Source organism: Centroberyx gerrardi, chromosome 7 (assembly GCF_048128805.1).
Source record: "Centroberyx gerrardi isolate f3 chromosome 7, fCenGer3.hap1.cur.20231027, whole genome shotgun sequence".
In the NCBI taxonomy this organism is placed as follows: domain Eukaryota; kingdom Metazoa; phylum Chordata; class Actinopteri; order Beryciformes; family Berycidae; genus Centroberyx; species Centroberyx gerrardi.
In genome coordinates this window covers 13,019,790-13,040,028 of record NC_136003.1, presented here as the reverse complement: position 1 = coordinate 13,040,028, position 20,239 = coordinate 13,019,790, and the positions used below count along the sequence as shown (strand labels likewise).

At 43.6% G+C, this 20,239-nt stretch overlaps 1 protein-coding gene across 4 annotated transcripts; it reads right to left on the bottom strand.

Moving 5' to 3' along the window:
* Positions 1-4,824: 4,824 nt before the first annotated feature.
* Positions 4,825-12,333, bottom strand: pecam1a (platelet and endothelial cell adhesion molecule 1a). Of its 4 annotated transcripts, XM_071894356.2 has the most exons (15): positions 12,210-12,331; positions 12,059-12,082; positions 10,870-11,163; positions 10,411-10,707; positions 10,054-10,314; positions 9,626-9,907; positions 8,838-9,137; positions 8,330-8,614; positions 7,724-7,856; positions 7,511-7,578; positions 7,278-7,331; positions 7,007-7,096; positions 6,380-6,436; positions 5,747-5,769; positions 4,825-5,210 (listed from the first exon to the last, which is right to left on the bottom strand). In XM_071894356.2, exons 1-15 carry the CDS (start codon positions 12,262-12,264, stop codon positions 5,022-5,024), a joined length of 2,412 nt encoding a protein of 803 aa, XP_071750457.2. In that variant the 5' UTR covers positions 12,265-12,331; the 3' UTR covers positions 4,825-5,021. The 4 variants fall into 4 exon arrangements, 2 of the variants coding, with proteins under 2 accessions (XP_071750457.2, XP_071750458.2); XR_011784446.2 differs by lacking the exons at positions 4,825-5,210; positions 5,747-5,769; positions 6,380-6,436 and having other exon boundaries at positions 7,015-7,096; positions 7,511-7,574; positions 12,210-12,333; XM_071894357.2 differs by lacking the exons at positions 4,825-5,210; positions 5,747-5,769; positions 6,380-6,436 and having other exon boundaries at positions 7,025-7,139; positions 12,210-12,333.
* Positions 12,334-20,239: the final 7,906 nt, after the last annotated feature.

The following is a 20,239-nucleotide window of genomic DNA, read 5'->3' as shown; positions in this document are numbered from 1 at the left end:
TAATGAATGATGCAGTGTTATGAATCTCATTCTGAAAAACTCCACTGTAGTATGATTTGAAACTTACGTCTAATCCTTCCACAATCCCTGACACAAAACCCAAGTATGTATGTGTGCATGTACTTGCCAACCAGCATCCCGTGGTCTAAGTCTGTAGGGGCTTTGGCCCTGTGACCCCTTCATATTATCATGCTCCAGTTGGAGGACCTGATCCTCCTCGTTAGCTCTGGAGATTTCATGACAGAAATTAATTCAATACACGGAGGAAGGTTGGGATGAGCAGAATAAACTTTGCAGTGAGACCCAGTTGTTGCAACGTAAATAGAATCTGCAGCTGGAGTTATTCCCGGTTATTCCCTATTCCCGGTCAGCAGGTTTTGGAATCAGCAGGGGCTCCTTGTTCAGTCATGAGCTCGCCAGAATCAGGCCTAGGAAACATATAGGTAAATAATATAGGTAAATAATAAGGTCACTTATAGGTAAAAAATGTAAATAAGATACACACCTAGTCTAGCTCAGATGGAAATTGTGTCAACTTGTGTGTGTCAGTGTGTTACACACAAACCTGGACTCTACTGCTGCAGGTCCTTACTCCTAATTTCCCAACACGATTCTTATAGGCTTTTACAGTAACAGTGAGGGTGAGATACCATGACAAATGGGCCACACAGGTCATATGAAGAATAGCATGAAATACCAGCCTGTTACATTAATAAATCATTTTATGATTCATTTCACTTTTACTTTATTGAAAGATTTAATGTTGAATTGAGATTGTAGTTTCTGTATTGTATATACACTTTATTTCAAATGCAACACTACAAGAAATCCTGCATAGTAATATTTCAACTTAAATCATGCAATAACTCAAATGAATAGCACATAATTGAATTTGCAGTTGGGAAAAAAAAATAATGGCCACCAGTTTGACATTGCCTGTATTATGCAACCACTGCAGGAGCAGGAGGTCATTATAAGAATAGGGTTGTAAATGATAAGTGTTCAGGTTTATGTAAATATCTATCTTATGCAATCACAAGACACGTCACATGATATATGAAGGCATTTGCATGTTTTCACGTTTCTTTTTACGACACACCGGGAGTCTTATTACATTGTGCTGCACTGTCATTTAGGACTGTTGATTATTTATGACGATGAAATTACACTGTATATCTGGTTATGGTGGTATCATCAGAATCTATTTATGATCCCTAATGGTTTGGGTTGTGTATAAATAAGACATTTAATTGGAGGTCAGGTAACATCTCTCCTCATCTCAGTACATTCTTTCTGAACATGTTCTGTTTTGCACCATTTATTACAATGATTAGTGAGTGAATGAGTATTGCTGTATGACCTTATTTCACAGTCCCTGAGTTACAGGTGTACAAAGCAATTTTTGCTCATTTAAGAGTCATTGTATGGTTAATTGTCAGTGCAGCTCTGGATCTATCTGGTGCCATCACAAACTGAGCTGTAATTGTCACAGAATGTTGTGTGTTTCATTTATTAGCTAAACATAAAATGTATCAAACTTGATTTGTTTTTGTTGAGAGCACCACTGAAACCATGTGGAAATATTTTATGGATACAGCCCCATATAATGTGCAATAGAGTATACTACTACTACTAATAATAATAATACATTTATTTCCAAAGCACTACAATATGCTTTGCAAAAATGTACAGTATAAATACAAGAACAGTAAAATATGTGCAATATAGCATATAATGAAATGAATATAACATAATTTCAGGGATCAAAGTAACTAATATAATATGTAATAAAGTATTCAGTAATGTTGGTTAATGTACAGTGCAACAATATTTTTTTTTTGCATAATGGTACCTAAGAACCTCTCCCTCACTCATAAACATTCCTTTGCAGGTCCAAGAAAGATGACCCTAACGTGATGACCTCATTGCTCCATCTGAAGACCACAAACAGCACTGGCCCCATAAGGCCAAGTGAAAGACAGGATATTCCCAGAATGCATTTCACAGGGGTCAATATGCCAATTTTAGCAGAGCAGCCAATGGCAGTTCAGGACTTGTGCTCCAGATACAGGAGGGGCTGGATCGGGTTACGTGGCTGAGACACGAACAGCATACGTGCTGTAAGAGAGAGAGAGAGAGAGAGAGAGGGGACGGAGCGCTCCACTTTAAAACTGGCACCTTTAACACTGAGAGGTTCAATAGACCTATTTATCGCTCCTACTATATGTATAGCCAAGCCCCTTTCCTTAGTTATCACGCTATTGGCAGCATGACCATGGAACATGTGCTCAGTTACCCAGCATTGCTGTCTCTGGTGGTGGTGGTGGTGGGGGGGTGTATCTAGGTACCACACACCTCCTTGTAATAGGAATCCCAAAGGTCTGTGAGCGCACATGACCTCACATCGTGGATTTAGGGACGTAGTAAATCCTCCGTCTTCTCCCTGACGGGGCGGCTACTCCAATGACAACTGGGACCTGAGCAGAAAACAGCTCCATCCTTGGGCAGAGTGTGTGATGTCTGAGATGAGTTTTGTAACCCTTGTAAATACACAGACAGGATTTGACGGCTGGTGTTGCATGACTTGATTCTCGTCACCTTTAGTCGCATGTATCCAATAATAAAAACCAATGCAGCTTCAATCTTTGGTTCTTGCTGCCCGCTGTTTAATAATACTTGTAACAACCTGTTGCTAATTCTCATGCTGCTATACGCACAACTTGCACTTCTTATGCTGATATTCGTGCGACATAGCAGTGAAGAAGAAGAAACAGGACGGACAAACCCGTCTTTATTGGTCACTGGTGCTGAAGATATGCTGTCTGCTGGTGTCAAGGCCAGTCTTCTAGTTAAGCAACGTGATTAATAAACCATCAGCCCTCCAGACGGCGGAGATATGGTTCTATCCTCAGAGCAGGAATGGGTTTTCATTTTGGAACCTTAGAGCTGATGCCATATCCATTCATAGATGCCTCTGCGGACCCACACAGGCCAAGACATCATTCACTATGAGACCTTAGAGGCCTGAGGGAATGGTAGGAACTGGAAATACAGTACCACACCCTGGTGTCACGTAGTGTGCACACACATTCATGTAGCCTTGACACATTTGCACACACAGCCTAGAGCTGGTGAATGGAACAGGGATCAAACAGTTCTATGAATTGCAATGCACACATCCTGTAATATATACACTGCACTTACACACAGAGAAACAAAATACAAGCAGGCAGATGGGTCTTCTAATGAAGATGAATACTTCACCCGCTAGGCTGCTCTATAAGTCAGCCTGCGCTAGGAAAGGAGATGAAAGCGTCTCAGTTGGTGGCAGGCTGTTGGCGTTAGCCCCGGTGTCAGGTTCTATAGCTTCCCACATGGATTCGGTCTGCCTTTCAGTGTTCCTAAGAGCTTCCTGTCAAAATGCAGATCCTCATAAGCCGGACTGTCGACAGCAGTTGCCATGAACCGAGTGAACCCATTGTTTGCCATCCATGCTGTCTAATTAAATAAAGTCCAGCTTAGCACCTATAAAGGTTCTTCAGTGTGTCCCTATTCAAGAATATATCGTCGCTGTTGGGTGAAAACCTTGCATCTCCAGAATGTCAGCTTTTTGCCATTTTAATTAGATAGTGGAAAATGGAGCGAGACAGACTGGGAGAAAGAAGGGGATGACATGCGACAAAGGTCCTGGGCCAGACTCAAACCCTGATTGTCATGACTACATGGTATGCGCTTTAGACCACTGAGCCACCAGGACACCATGACAATGCATTTTTGACAGTATGCAATGAATTTTGAAAGGGTTTCATAAACCCAAAATTATAATTTTCTCAACCCATAGACAACCATTTAATCCTACAATTTAGGTGAAAACATGAAAATCAAGAAACAGTTACAAGGTTTTCATGCAACAACAGCGTTATGTAGGTGTGATATTGAAACCTTTTGATGTAGAACTCCTTTTTTCCCCAGAACATGATGTGGTGTCCTGGCCCGACCAGTGTATGTCTAATTGGCTCCCTCCTGAAATTCTCACAAGGTTGTGCAATCATCACCTTCAGGTGTGGAGTGGGAAATTGGGGAGGTTTTTATTAGCCCTTGAGTTTGGAAAGGCAATACTGCTAATTGTAACACAATGGCTATTGTGTATATATACACTGTGTCACTATGTGGGTGTAATGTCTTGAGAAAGATCACAGGACCGAAACATCAGCAATAAAGTACAGATATGATCTGTGTGTGCAGGAATCTACGTTTTTAGTAAAGCCTCCCTATATGATTGTGTTATATGTGTTATATGTCATATGATATATCAGCTAGGTGCCTCCTACTGTCTGGGTCAATATAAATTAATATTAATATATCCTCTGGTATTATGTGTCCTGTGTAACACTCTGTCTTATTATCAGAATCAATGACAACTTCATATGCCATGTATATGACATGCATGGGGACCTTGATTCGGCTCACGTTATGTCATTCAGACATCAGAGAATGGAAAGTGAAACTGATATGACCCGATGCTGTAACAACACAGTGAAAGCCCTCCTCACATTAAAGGAGATCACAGCCAGATGGCACAAAGTTTCCATGCAGCAGAACCAAAAGGCTGTCCTCTAGTGGTTTAAACAGACAGCACTGATTCCAGTCCTGTCCTCACTACTCTGCGGGCTTCAAAGACCTCTATCCCTATCCAGTATCTGTCACCTCTGCCAGCAGTGGGAGGATATACATTTGAATGCCCTTTCCTTTGGGTCACAGCACACATCCTCTCTGTGTTCTCAGGGCAAGAACACTGTCACTTACTGAGGAAAGGAGACTCGCTAAACAAAAGCATTTTTATTTGCCCGTCTTCAAAACAAGTGAATTTACAGTGTGCAACAATTTTTTGCATAGTGTTAAAATTTTTTTACCAAAAATACAAAACTGCTTTCATGTAGTTAAAGTCTTTCAGTGAAAAAAAGTCTCCAGCTGCGTAAATGAGCTGGATAAATTAGGGAATAAATATTCTTGGTAGCTGGTTAAGAGTTTGGCGTTGGCTCATTATTGCATTCCCCTTGGTCAGCAGGGTCAATGTCATCAATGTCATCGATGTCATCAATGTGGTCATCCTGGACGCTGGGGTCACCGTGGTCGCCATGGTTGCCATGGTTACAGTGGTCGTTGCGGTGGCCGATATCGTGATTCAGCTGGGCATATTCAACTGACCCCTGGTGAGAGAGAGAGAGAGAGAGAGAGAGAGCAGAAATCTGAGTGTGAAGAAAGAATAAGAGCTCTGATATGAACTGGGAGTCAGAAGCCGACACCGGTTGTGTGGCTGCTACATGACAGCGATGCCTGTATCTATCTGTGTGACAGACAGGGGAACAGTGACAGCTCTAATGTTGCTGCAGTGTAAGCAATCAGTCTTACATTGGCATTTCGTGGTGAGACAAAACAAAATTTGTCACAGCTCAAAGACAGTGTTTTATATTACTTGGAATATAGTGCTTTATATTACCTGTCTACAAACAATAAAAACTGATTCCACAGGGTTTCCGTTTATTGTATTGTGTCTCTCTCTGTGAGACGTCTCTCTAAGCAAAGACACAACAGATTCATGAGTGTGTGTGTGTGTCTGCCTGTGTGTGTGTGTGTGTGTGTGCGTGTGTGTGTGTGTGTGTATGCAACACGTGCTTGTATGCGTGTGCATGTAAAGGTGTGTGTTTATGGAAATGTCAGTGTGTGAGCGTGTTGCTTTACTTACGCCATCAGCCTGTTCTGAAGCACCTGCAAAAACAAAGCCAGAGGACAAGCTCAGGAAACGAAGGGAGTCAGATGATTAGAGGTCAGCACCCAACAGCCCCCACCCAAACCTGGGGGCTTATCACACCACACACACGCACTAATATGTAAGTGCTAATAAACTGTTTCCCTACAAGCAAGTCTATTGTTTGGCACATGGTGGCAAACCCAAGCCCGTTATTGTGTTCTCCTTCCCTCATGCTGCATCATTGTTTGATACCAATACCGCTGACATTTAGCCTGTGAGGAGTCGGCCAATGACTCAACAATGGACAAAATGGCGGGCGGGTGGCTTCCCCCCCTGCCCCGAGAGTATCAAACAATAGGGCATGTTGCTCACTTAACCGAACGGATGCACTCCCTGTTTGGCTCTGATTGTTAGAACAGGAAGTTCCCTTTGACGAAGGCAGGAAGTGGACACCTGGCGACGGGGCCTTCTGCTTTAATGGGACATTCTTTCGCTAACAATGCAGATGTTTACAGTCGGGGCCGATCCTGTTTCCTGGCGCATTTTTTAAACACCAGCAAGCGAGCTGGTTTCTCTCGCTGTGTAACGTCAGCAGGGTGTGAGTGCGGAACAGGATGTTAGTCGTACCTTGCTTGGAGTTCCGTACTTCGCTGTACACCGTGTCCGTGCCCTTCTTCGCCGGGACTGGCATGGGACAAACACACATCAGCACATAATCCTTCCAGACATGTTTAAGGTCAAATTGATGCAGATTTACTATGTTTAACAACTGTGATAAGCAAGGGTGGAAGTAACTAATTACATTTACTCATGTTACTGTAATTGAGTCATTTTACTTTTACTTAGATAGGTTTTTATTGAAATATTGTACTTCACTACATTTTAAATCACATCCATTACAGAGCACACATTTTGTGGCTCTCCTTCAGCATCAGAAACTGGACAGACATAAATTGACAAATAGTGGAGCCATTCACAGTGAGAAGAGTAATGTGGCTTTACTTTGTTTGTACACTTTATTTTGTGATTTCTAATTTTTCCAATTAAAAGACGTCGTTTTAGAATTGCATGGGAAAGATCACATCTAGCAATGTTCTCTTTTCTAAAAAGCAACTCAGTAACTTTTAAATGAGCTACAAGTAACAATACTTTTACTTGAGTAGGACAATCTAGTACTTTTTCCACCACTGGTGATATGATTATACACTCTCTAGAAACATGAATATTCAGCCTGTTAAAAAGGGGCAGCCTCACCTCTGCTAGGGTCTATCTGTTTGGTCTGGACCTCTGTGTATTGTGTCTCTGGTTCCTCTGGAGAGGCCACACTGTTCTGGTCATCAGACTCTGCAGCACAATAGCCAGCGTCAACAAAGCTGAACTTCATAACCTTTCAGATGATTTTAAATGAAATAGAATTGCAATTAAATAAAATAGCATTCAATGAAATAATCAATAAATGAGTACTCTTTTGTTTGCTTTACATCTGGATTGAATTAAAAACTGTCAGTCTATACACAGTACTCACCAGAGCCGGATACATGTTCACTCCAGACACTCTTTCCCATCACTCCTGGAGTGACTGCACAGAGAGGACAAAAAGTCTCAATTTTAATACCTTTTTTTGAAGGGGGGTCAATCCATTCTCCTACACCGGCTGTTTCCATTGGTGCTTTAATATATTTGATATTTGCTAATATATTTGCCATGCAGTACACTTTGTCACATGGAAACTGTTGGTATCAGTATAGTAGCCTTTACCATTGGCAGCCTCATTGACCTCTGCCTGGGTGAGGCTTAGCCGCTCTGCTTTGGTGCTGGCTGACTTCCTAAGAGAGGGTGGACATGAAACACAATCAGCACTTTATAACAGGAAACTGGTATGGGCGTTGCCATAGCACCTACACTTATAAATCACATTACTTCACCTTGAAAACACTGATGTTTGATAAGAATATGGGAGAGCTTACTCACACAGACAGCTCACGTGTTCTGCCTCTCTTAAACCGTAGAAGGCCTTTTTTAATGAGGATAACAAGGACGAGGGCCAGTGTGAGCAGGATGCAGAAGACTGCTATAAGACCTTTCTTCCAGCCAGCCAACTTCACTGTATAATACATTCAAGTTAAAACAATGAATGAATATGAATTAATTAATATTAAAACAAATGAAGTCACATTAAAAAAACCTTTTCTGCTTAACTCTGCTTATTTACCTCGCACTTCTAGGTATACATATGATGACTTTTAAATCTATTGTGAGGGTGCTGTAGTTATGACCCTTCCACCCCTTTCTATTGGCTGCATGTGATGTTGATGATGCAGGAATTTAAGTTTATTCTACAGTTCCTCTCACTGTAAGGATAAGTGTGTCAGTTCAACACCTAAAATGTAAATTCATGCAAATGCCATTTGAGAGCAACTACTCTAAGTTTCTTGAGTACCATTCCTTTAGCTCTCCCTCCCCCTCTCTCTCTCTCTCTCTCTCTCTCTCTCCCTCTCACTCACACACACACACACACACACACACACACACACAAAACCATCATCATCACCACTAACATTTAAGGATAAAACACACCTCCAACCGTGACAGGAAAACTTTTGATTTCGTTGGCTTGGTTGCTGCTTAGACAATAGTATTTCCCTCCATCCTCTCTGCTGACGCCTTTGATGATGTGGGATCCTTTCAGCCCAGGGGGGATCTGGGAAGCAAGAGCGCCGTCTTTGTCGGTACCAGTGCGGTACCAGGTGAAGTTGATGGGAGGGGTGCCTCTCTGAACAGTGCAGACAAGAGTCAAGTCCTGCCCTTCAGAGACGTCCCCCATGTTGGGGTACATGGTCAGGATTGGCTTCGACACAGGCTCTGTAGGGGGTAAAACACATGTTAGCAAATCCTCATCATGTTCCATTATTTTTTACCTCCAGAAGCAGCGTAGTCCAAAACAGTGGAGGTCTGAGACAGAGATAATGTCTATGTTTGCAAAGCTACTTTCTGCTGTTGACTTGCAGTATCTCATAATACAAATCTACAATCTCTTATATTAATGTGATTGAATACATTGTTGTTATCCCTGTGTCCGCCACACCTATGATGTTGGTCATGCGTAGCAGCTTCTGGTCTGAGCTTGTCATTGGGGGGTTGAATTCATTGTTCCTCGCGTGGCAGAGGAAGTTGCGGATATCTGAGCTCCTCTGGATGGCTGAGGTGTTGAAGAGGGCCTGGTCTCCCGGCCTGCTCACCACCCTGAGGTCAGGCTGTCTGTTGGGGCCATGCAGGGTGTAGGTGATGGGCAGACTGCCACTCTCACTGTGGCAGCGCAGCAGGAAGGGCTTTCCCAACACCAGCGTACCCCCAACCACACTCAGGACGGGTTGAGAAACAGGAACTGGGGGTAAGATGTGATAAGATAAGATAAGATTACGATACGATACGATACGATACGGTAAGATCAGATACAATAAGATAAATACTTTGGGAAATTGGGTCATTGCAGCAGCAAGGAATGGGATAGAGATAAAAATACTATAAGAAGAAGAATAAATATACAGCATTTTTCATCATGCTAAATAATACAATGCTTCTATTGGCTAAATGAATTCTCACCATGTTGACTGTTGACAAATTTATAGATTCAGATGCATGCACTTTGCAGATGTCCAGTGCAAGAGCACATATGCAAGGCGTGTGTAAATGTGCAGCATTGGTTAAATACATGATCCAATTTACAGAGCAGCTGCGCAAATGTGCATCGTTAGCTTTTCACATTATTTCACAAGTTAGTGAAAGCGGAAAGACAAATAGATGTTGAGTGCTGTGAGTTGGATGCGAGCCCAAAGATCAACCAACTGTATTTTCATGCATTTCATGACTCACCTTTGGCCTTAACAACAAGTGTTGTACTCTCTTTTATAAAAGTGTTACTCTGAGTAGTAGCCTGGGCTTTACATGTGTAGTTGCCATTTTGGGAAGAGTGTGCAACTGCGCTGTATGTGTCTGTTTTGGACAGTTTGACGTGATCTTTGTAGATGGAGAACAGTATGGTTTCATTGTCGATCCTCTCACGAGAGTAACTGGACACGGAGCAGGTCACTTTGAAGCGTTTGCCCTCAAATATGTCTATGGGCTCCACTGTCAGCTGTGGCTTTGAAAACAGCTCTGTTGGGTTCAGACAGCAAAAGTCAAGTATTATGCAATGGGTATTTGATTTTATTTTGAACACAGATAAGTAGATCAAACGCTACTTAATGCAGTAAACAAAATCCTATTACATTTCAAAAATCAGGAGGATATCCAGTTCTTGCCTTTGACTGTGACTGTTTGATAGGTTTCTTTCTGCACGCTGCCCCACTCTGCCTTGCACACAAGCTCCCCAGAGTCTCCTGCTTGTGCCGTGTATCGATGATTGAGGCTCACAGAGGCTTTCTTGAGGACCCTCCTGTCTTTAGTCAGGAACACGTCAACGTTTCTTGGTGGGCTCACCACTTTACAGACCACCTCGATGATGTCACCTTCATAGACAGTTGTGGAGGGCAACACATTCATGGTAGGGGAGATGTAGAGTCCTGCAAGAGACAACACAAAATACTGAATTAATTACACACGCTTGTTAAAGCAATCTGACCTTTTCCTGGTGACGTTACAGCTCTTCATCTAATCACCTCTGACAATCACTTGAATCTTGTTGCTGCTGTTGGAGCGTCCGGCCTTGGTAAGCATGGGGATCTCATAGTCACAGTACAGGAAGCTGTCTCCAGCCTGCGTCAGGACCAGCTTGGTCTCAGATGAGTTCCCACTGGGACCCACCTGCTTGATCTCCCGAGGCGGCCCAGTTCTGAATTCCTGGTAAAAGTGGAAGATCAGGGATCCTTTCTCCTCAGGAGCACCGCAGGTGGCTATGAGCTCCTCACTCTCAAAGAATGTAGTCTGACTGAGCTGCAGCACAGGGGTCTGCAGGCCTTCATGGGAAGAGGAGAGACAATGCCCATGAAGAGTGGAGAGTAGAGCCATCAACATATCTACTATGTACTGATATCATGCTGTCAAAAAGACCAACTAAAAACCATAGAAAGAGCGTGAAATGTTTAATCTTGTAAACAAGGTGTTATCTTCAGCTGTACCTGTGACGGTGAGTGTTTGGCGGATGCTGGTTCTGCTCTTTTTCCCGACCTCGACCTGACACTCGTAGGCCCCAGAGTCGGCCGCCCTGGCTGGGGCAAGTTCATACAGGGCTACGGTGTCTGTGGTGGTAAAGGAGTGGACAGGGACGTCGTACCGTAGGAACTGGAAGCTATGTGTCAGGTGGAGTTGGGGGTCATGACTGACGCTGACCTCGCAGCGCAGGGTCACCGGTGTTCCGCTCTCTACTGTTGTGCTGGGTTGGATTGTGAGGACAACCTTGTCTATGGTGTATACTGTATGCCACAATGTCACACAGACACACACACAAGCACACACAAACATGCACACATATCCAAAAGAGGGTTATTAGGATTGCATGTCTCACTTGTGTAAAACCAACATCAGGGACTGAGCCAACGCTACACTACATGAGTCAGGGTCTATTATTCTCTCCACAATACAGGTGAAGTCTGGAGGAAGGCCCTCCCTGGGCCCCACTGCACTGCACAGTAAGCAGGAGCTGCTGCAGGAAGGAAAAAGCTTCAACAAACACCGGCTGACCTTCCCCTCCCCCTGGGAGAGCTGTGTTGATTTATCCCAGCTTCTGCTCTCACTCAGCAACAACAACACAATGTAACCAGGCTGAACAGCTATGAAACAATCATTTAGTCCACATCCTCCTAGTAATGCTTCTAGCTAGGGCACCTGGCTCAGTGATGTAGAGGAGCTGAGGCAGTGAAATGAACCAAAAACACTGCCACTATTGCAATTAAAAAAACAAAACATCAAATCCCTCTACAGCCACCCAGCCAAGAGCTCCAAATACACAAAAGCTCAAAGAAATTTCATTCTACTACATCCTACATCCTCTTGGTTGAAAGACAGAGAGAAGAGAGTTTGGGAGATTCATTCACATACTGATGTGAACTCCACTATGACAACTAAAAATAGCGTCAATAAATCTCACTACAGACATGAAAATGTAGGAGACCAAGAGTGCACAATACAATGCCCATTTACTGCAAAAAATAACTCTCTCTGTAGATGTATAATGTAAAAATAGCCTTCTTGTCTAATACAGCGAGGACCACTAACCTCAAACTGTCGCCACCCTGGAAAAACTACAGCTCTCTAGACCAATTATTAAAGAAGTGTCAAATGCATAATGCAGTTGCATCTTATACTTACATGACTGACCTCTGGCACATTGCCCTGTGTTTGGAGAAAAGCAGAGGAAAAGAGAGAAAAAAAACACAAAAACACAAAAAGTGAGAATCAGGGGAATAGGTTAAACTGAAGAAACAGCTATCCTTGAAGTAGCAGAGCGGTGCGTCCTTACAGAAGTGCAGCAGACTGGTGAGAAGCAGCAGCAGGTAGGCGAGTCTGGAGTCCATCCTGAGTGACGGTAGTTCACTGCTGTGAGATTAAGACGCAGCTTCAGAGGGACGAGGAGACAGAGGCCAGAAGGACAGGGTACAGGGGTGGGCCATAGAGAAGGAGAGGTGGAGTGTGTGGAAGGAGAATTCAGGATATGAAACCATGTCTCATATCCTGTGTGTGTGTGTGTGTGTGTGTGTGTGTGTGTGTGTGTGTGCGTGTGTGGGTGGTAAGAGGGGGGCATTCTTCGTCTTATCACACACCCTCCTTGTATTGCTTGATTGACCAGGAAATGGCTGCTGCTTCCTCAGGATCGGAGTATATAAAGGGAGGAGAGTTTTCAACAAGAATGAATGGCCTCGGTGGCACCTTTTAGCCCTCAGACCTGGAAACCTGCTCAGCTCTGTCTCAGCATGGAGCCAGTCAGGGATTTATGGGTAATGTTTATATAGCAAAACAACTTAGGATGGACGACAACCATCTTCAGCTATGCTCTTTAATGATTTCAGCAGTCCATGGCTAGACATATGGTAATATTACAGTTATGTCAGTCATTACACCAGTCTCACACCAAACACATCAGGCATTATGCAAGAATCTAAAGGCCATGCTCCACTTTGCTCGGCCCCTCAGCTCACCACTCAAATCCTCAATACCGCCCGCTGTTCTTCTCCAAACTGAACCACAGGGATTCCTACTGAATCATTATGAATATTGCTAGAAATAATGACAGAAATAATTGACAGTGACCATTCTGAAACAATGTTTTGACAAACACGACCAACACAACCACCTTATACTCCATACTGACCTTGGAATCAGCTCTCCAGTACTCACTCAGTACGCTCGCCTCTTGTCAAACTTGTGAGACGAAACTGTGTTTGAGCTGCTGAATAATTTAAGGGATACACACTAAGATCTTAGCAATTGCCACGTTTCAACTGCAGGCCGTGTAGTCATGATTTATAGATGATTGGCATGTCCAATAAAAATCACCAAGTATTTGGGGGATTTGGGGAGACTTATACACAACACAAGGGAATGTCTTACTAAATGATTATGGCTACAACTTGGGATCTCAAACCTTCAGTCAGTCTACAATCCAGTCAATGAGAAAGTTAGACCTGAGTATATAGCCATTATATTGTTGGACCAGTGTAGGTAAAATCTCAGTACAAATATTGAAGTTGTCATGGTTGTGTTTTGATGCTCCCCTTCAAACAAAAAGCCCTGGGCTATGGATTTCCTCTGGGGAATTTAGTCACTCCACTCCACTGTTTTTCTCATATGGGGTGGAATGACAATGTCACACACTGCGCTTCATTATTTCCTTTTGGTATCTTTCCTCTGTCATAGATTCCCATGTCTGCAAAAGTATTATTAATTCTAAAGAGTTGGTTGAATTTTTAATACTAAAGCATATGCAATACTGTGCAAAGACTTACTTGCAACATTTAACTCCGGCCACTGAGAGGTGCTGAGGCTTAACAGAGGAAAGTGGCTTGAAAAGCCACATGGTCTGCTCTGCAGCTTTATCTGCATAATGCTCCCTTTCATTTGTGCTCCTTTGTGTAAACAACATAAACATTTTCAGGCTGTGCAGAGGTGCAGTTTATCTTCTACAGACTTGATATTGAGGCGGCACAGAAGCCATGTTGGGAGATTCCAGCACAACTGCCTAGTCTGACTTGCTGCTGTCAACACTGCAAACATGGTCACCTTTTCTTGTGTGGCTGGCTGTTCCAATACGGAAGGAAAAACAACAGAGAGGAAATCATTTTATGGAGTTCCGAAAATTGTCGCACATCAAGGAGAAAAAACAATTATCAGTAAAAAGAAAACAACTATGGATTGCCTCAATCATTAGCAAAGATGAGGAGGCAGACAGCAACAAACCAGTAGGCTACAGGGTCTGCTCAGATCAGTTCATATCTGGTGAGTCATTTTAACTAGCTATAGCTTTCCAAATAATGCTTGCTATCCAAGTAAGAGTCAACAAGAAATCTTATACTTCAACTCAAAGAACAAAATGTCTGAATGATTGCCAGCATACACAATGCCATCTACTGCTTTTATTGCTTAGCAACACAAATGAAGCGTCACAGATTTGTCTACAAAGCTGTTGATTTACCCATAGAGTGGTTAGTTAGCCATTTTGTTAGCAACTTACTTTATAAAACCTTCAAAATTCACAAATGGGATGCTTAATGGTTTATTTTATCTCACAGAAAGAATTGTGAAAACTTTCTTAAGCTTGTCTTCTACCACAGACCTTATTCTCAGGCTTTTAACAAAAACCCCATTCAAATCATAACCACTTTTCAGCCGAGGGAACCCATGGCTCAGAAATGCTAACTCACTTCTGAGTTTAGGACTCAAAACTGGACCGCTCTAGCATTACCTAGCTTAGCTACCTAGCAAGATTGGTAACTAAGTCTAAGGCATTAGTATCATATGACTGTAACGTCCCTAAACTTGCTATTTTTACTTAACATTAATCAGATAACTCTTTAAATAATATGAAAGGCAAATTGAAATGGATGTCATAAAATTGCTTATGAAGTGTTTTATGTTCATGTAGTGGGCCTCGATAACCTCCAACTGGGCGTTGGGTATGGTTGCTATGGTATTTATCATGCTACAAAGGGCCCATTGCAGGACGTAGCCTGACCCTTGCAGTCCTTCCTAATTCAGTTCACTGGCTCTGCCTGGCTCCTGCCTGTAGACCTGCAATCCTGCTCAGACCCACACTGCCGCTGATTTAGCATTGGTTAAAGATTCATAGAAGGGTTAGAGTTTAATTGCATGGCAGACACATCAGGGAGATGGCATAAAAAGCTTAGGCCTATTGAAAAATGAGTCAAAATGAACGGCCAGTACACACACACACACACACACACACACACACACATGCACGCACGCACGCACACACACACACACACACACACACACACACACACACACACACACAATTAAAATCACATATCTTTTTCCTCATAATTTCAAATTTATATGCTGCATCTCAAGTAGTTGGTACACACTGAAATGCTCACTCACCACTTACACAAATAAAACTCATAGTGCTGCATCAAATTTTACTGCACCTATGTCATAAAAGTCATATCAGTTGGCATCACCACATCATTTTGCTGAGGGTGCTGTATCTAATTGCGGCTGGGTGCAGAACAGTTTGCCTGCACTGTGTGCCAAACTGAGCTTGAGTGACATATAGCGGAGCACAGTGCCTGAAATCATCTAGCTGAGTTCCCTATTGCTCACGCCATGATCGGCCACATGGAAATCCTGCCGGTCCCCGAGGAGAGAGCCACCTGCTCACTGGCACTAAACAGCCACGAGGCTGGGCTGTGTGTGGGCTTGACAGTGGGAACGACTTGATAACTTGACATTTTGACCTGCAGATGCTTTTGTCTACTTGACATTTCAACTTTGTCTGTCTTCTCTTCCCCCAAAATACAGCAGAATCACTTAAGGAACTAAAACTGACTAATTCTGCTGGGCGAACATAGCGCCTCCATGCATTTTTATTTATGATTCTAAGGAGTTGGTTGCGTTGAATGGAGTGATTGATGGTGGCCGTGGCAGTACCACTGACACAGTCAGTCCTCGCTATAGGGCAGCAGTGTGATTGATGTCTTCGCCCCGGGCTCTACTGCCAGCTCTCTTCACCTCCTCTCCACCTGACAAACAGAAAGTGGGTCTGATGCACACTGTAATACAGAACCCTGCCTGTTAAGAGTCATCCACTGCAATAATGCACATCATGTATATGAGTTTGTTCTATGAGAGAGAGAGAGAGAGAGAGAGAGAGAGAGAGAGAGAGAGAGAGAGAGAGAGAGAGAGAGAGAGAATCATGAGTCTGAGTCCCTCAAAATCTACATTATGCAGGCAGCAAACAACATAAAAATGAATCTTCCTATAACTCAATCAGTTCTCCTGAGCCAACTGTGTCATTTTCCTCATTATCATGTTTGGTAAGATATTACCCTCAGATGAAGCTCTCACTTGGCATTAACCTTAACCAATTCAACATCTATCAGACATCTTAAAACATTAGAGAGCCTTGATTCTTTAGAGGTAAAATATCAGTGTTTGGGCATGTTTGCCCATTACTTTGTGAAAAAATGCGGAGTTGTTGGCAAACTGTTTGGTGTCATTTGTAAATGCGTGAAAGAAAGGTTTACAGTTCTCAATTCCTCCGCAAACAATATTGTTCCTGCTGTGCACTGTTATCCAAACTTCAGTGGGGACTCGTCTCATCAAAGGTATCGCCTGAATCAGGAAGCTGTTTCTTTGTAAAAAAAACAAAACAAAGCAGCATTGTGTGTGCAGTGATGGCGTTTGGCTTTGTATTTGGATGTTTGTCTGCAGGTAGTTTTAAAGGAGTTCTGGTGGAGTTTAAACTGAACATCCATGACGTTGCTTTTAATTTTCTCATGACAAGCCACATTGTACAATAGCCTAGGTTGGTCTGAAGAAGAGAGAAATCGGAGAGATGAGTGAAAAACTCACTTACACTGCTACTTCATTTGAGCCTAATGGGAATGTTGTTAGATAATGAAACACTTGATTGAAAGAAGTGAGAAGGGAAATGTATTTTCACCGTCAGGCAAAAATCTTTAGTGGCCTGATTACAAGCAATCAACTAAACTAATGTCGAAAAATCTAGCCCAATACATTTGTGCAAGCGTGGTTTTAGGGGAGACGTATTGAAATGAACGCTTTAATATAACAAAGGGACGGAGAAGAATTGCGCACTGGATAATCAAACTATATTGTATAAAAAGACATTCTTTCTCCCCATCTGTGGAGTGCCTGCAGGTCTATCCAACGCAATAACCCTCTCTTGACTCTGCCACCCACACTCACACGTTGACTGCATAAAACCACTTTCCATCTCCTCCTGCCTGGCGTGGTGTGTTGTGACAGAACGCGGCCAGCTGCGTCTCCAGAGTGTTTACAGTGGGAACTTCTGCCACTCACCCAGGGCGGAGTGACCCGGGAGCGGGACCGCTGGTGATGAAGGACGACATGGAGATGTTTCTGCCTCTAGCGCAGCCACCTGCAGGAGGCAGGGAGCGCGTTGCTGCGAGGCGAAGCTTTGTGGCTACAGGCACCACTCTTTCCCCCGCCCCCATCTTTCTCTCACTGGCTGTCTGAATGTCCTAATATGATGACTATTCTTTTTCGCTAATTATTGAAATGACTTTGAATCTCCCATTCCTGCTCTCTCTTAATCCCTCTCTCTCTTGCTTCTTCACACTCTCTCACTGTCTCTGTCTCTGCTTCACTCTTTATTGTATGACTGTCATAACTATTTTTTTCACTAATTAAATCAGCCGACTTTGACTTTCTCTCCCTCTCTCTCTTTTTCTCTCATCCTCCCCCAACCCAACCCATCTCTGCTGAATCAATAATACATGATCTGAGAGGCTTTGCTGTGACAGGCTCCCTCCGCATTGACTCTCTGAGGGTTGCTGAGGAGAATCAAGCCAATGCTCCGGGTCCTGGTTCTGCACTGTGTCAGCAGGTCCGCAGAGACAACGGCAGAACCGGGTTTACGGTATGAGAAAGAACCGAGGGGACATAGAAAAACTCGTGCTCATTGTTCCGTACAGCAGAACACTCATTGTTCCTGTAGCTTTCACGGATGTGTGCGTCACAGCACAGCCGAGGCTTCAAAGTTCCACTTGTCGCCCCTCGATGCAGCACATGCATCCAAGGTGTGCAGTGTGTGGACCGCTCCATCTGAAACTCCACAGGGGGCGATTGCTCTGCGAAGCCTGCTGTGTGCTCACTCCCGACAGAAAGCTGGGCGCAAAGAAGGATCCAATGCCTCCTCTGTCTGCATGCTGTTTTGAACATGAGCCTATTTTTTCTTTCTTTATTTATTTGGCAGGCTCCTGTGTCAGCATCCACCCTGCTGAAGTGTCCTTGAGCAATGCACTCCGGGGGTGCTGTTCTGTTGCTGATCCTGGTGAGAGAGAGAGACAGGGGGAGAGAGAGAGAGAGATAGAGAGAGAGAGAAAAAAATCATATCAGTGTGAAACCCTCATTCAGGCAGCAAAGAACATAAAAAGGAAAGGTCCTATATAACTCGATCAGTTCTCCTGCTCCTTCCCTTTTCTCATTAGAGGGGCAGAGAGAGGGGCATCAAGGCTGAGCTGTCAAAAGTAGTGTCTACATTATGGCCACTGGCCACTATTTCACCGGCCTCTCTCAGGCCTCCTGTAGATAGACGAGGGGAGAAGCCTCTGACTGTATCTGTTTGATGAAGGCAGGGCTGCGGCTTTCATACAAACAAGCCCCTCATTAGACATCACGCAATATGGATTCGTAGACCAAAACTATACTGCAATCAGAACCCGGTGTTATGGAGAAACTTGCTTAACTTGCACAATTTTGAAAGCCATTTAGAAAGAGAGAGAGAGAGAGCACCGAAGAGAAGCCCTAGGTTAGGTGGTGTGAGTGTGGGTGGAGTGACAAGAAAAGCTCTAAATAGCCTCCCCAGAATAGAGGCTCTCCAGAGAGGTGAGTCTTTCTTTGGGCCCTCATACATCATGCGATGGGTGCAGGTTCATTTTCCACAGGATAGTGCTGACACACAAAGTCATTTAGAGCTCAGATCCTGCACCGCTACCGGGCAGGGAGGAGAGGAGAGGAGAGGAGAGGAGAGCGGCCTCATGATCCGTCATCCAGGCCTATTCTTGTTGCTCCAACAAGGGTTTGAGCTCTGCTAAAACCCAAAGCCATATATCTGCCACAAGTTGGGACATTCAGGTTTCTGGAAAGTTTTTAGGCATTAAGTGTTTCAAAACTGTAACTGGCTGGATTGTAGTTTTTCCTGGCAATATTAGCAACAAAAACTTGTTTCCAGTGAGGTAAAAAATTGAATAAAGAAACCTCCAACACACACACACACACACACACACACACACACACACACACACACACACACACACACACAAACATTGTTATATGACGTCTATCAAAATGTCAGGTCTATCCATTAGCAATAACACTATCCCTGGCCAGAAATGATTTACATGTCTCTGCCAGCAGCTGACGGTGACAGTACGACATAAAGAACCTTGCAGACAACACTGACCTCGACAGTTTGGCCAACAACCCAGCGACATGTTATGTGTGACTCCCACCAGTCAGGGGCGCTGTAGAGTCAGTCAGTGAAGTTATGAAGCCTCGAGAGGGCAGGGCTACCTCCGTTAATCATGATGGTTCTGATTAAAGCATGCATTTAGCCTCATTAAAACCCTGTGGTCCCTCCTCACAGTGGAAGGGCATCTTGGGAAAACCCACTCACAATCAATACAAGCATTATGTTCATTCGTGTGACGGCGCGCAATAGAGAAAAAGGACAAGCTCCCTCGGCGCAGTCACGGTGCTCCTCCTGCTCATTTAGTGTTACAGAGAGAAAGTGTGTGTGCGTGAGACAGAGAGAGAGAGAGAGAGAGAGAGAGAGAGAGAGAGAGAGACCCCCTACTCCCCACCTGCCAACCACAAAATGTCTCCGAGTGACAGATAGCCTTGCAAAGTGTTCCTGTCTGCCGCCACTGGCACCAGGAGTGCTGAAATGTGTCAGGCGGCGACTGTCTAAAAATTCTCAGAGAAAGTTCTGAACTTTCTTTTTGTATTTCTTGCACTGTTGAAACATGAAACTGCTCTGGAAATAACGTTGGAACTACCGTCGGAGGTACAAGACTTGACATTTTTGCTTATTTTCTCAGCAAATGTCAATAACAGCCCATTTTAAACAGAAAATACCAGCTCACAGGAGAAAAGCAGTTGGCGAGAACTGTCTTAAAAGTGAAAGGGAAGTGGGAATTCAGTCATTTTCACAGCAAGTCGGCATGGAATGTTACATAACTTATGGTAATTTTCATCTCCTAGCCTTTGCTGGCATTGCCCTTTATAGCAGAACAATGTGTCTCAGTTGAGACGAACACTAATTAGCCA

What these genes read in the sequence shown, in the direction of transcription:
- pecam1a (XM_071894356.2), bottom strand. Translation starts at nt 12,264, where the DNA reads ATGGACTCCAGACTCGCCTACCTGCTGCTGCTTCTCACCAGTCTGCTG. An exon ending in TCAAACAGTCACAGTCAAAG is followed by an intron (nt 9,908 to 10,053) that starts GCAAGAACTGGA and finishes TGAACCCAACAG; the next exon opens with AGCTGTTTTCAAAGCCACAG. An exon ending in ACTTGTTGTTAAGGCCAAAG is followed by an intron (nt 9,138 to 9,625) that starts GTGAGTCATGAA and finishes TCTTACCCCCAG; the next exon opens with TTCCTGTTTCTCAACCCGTC.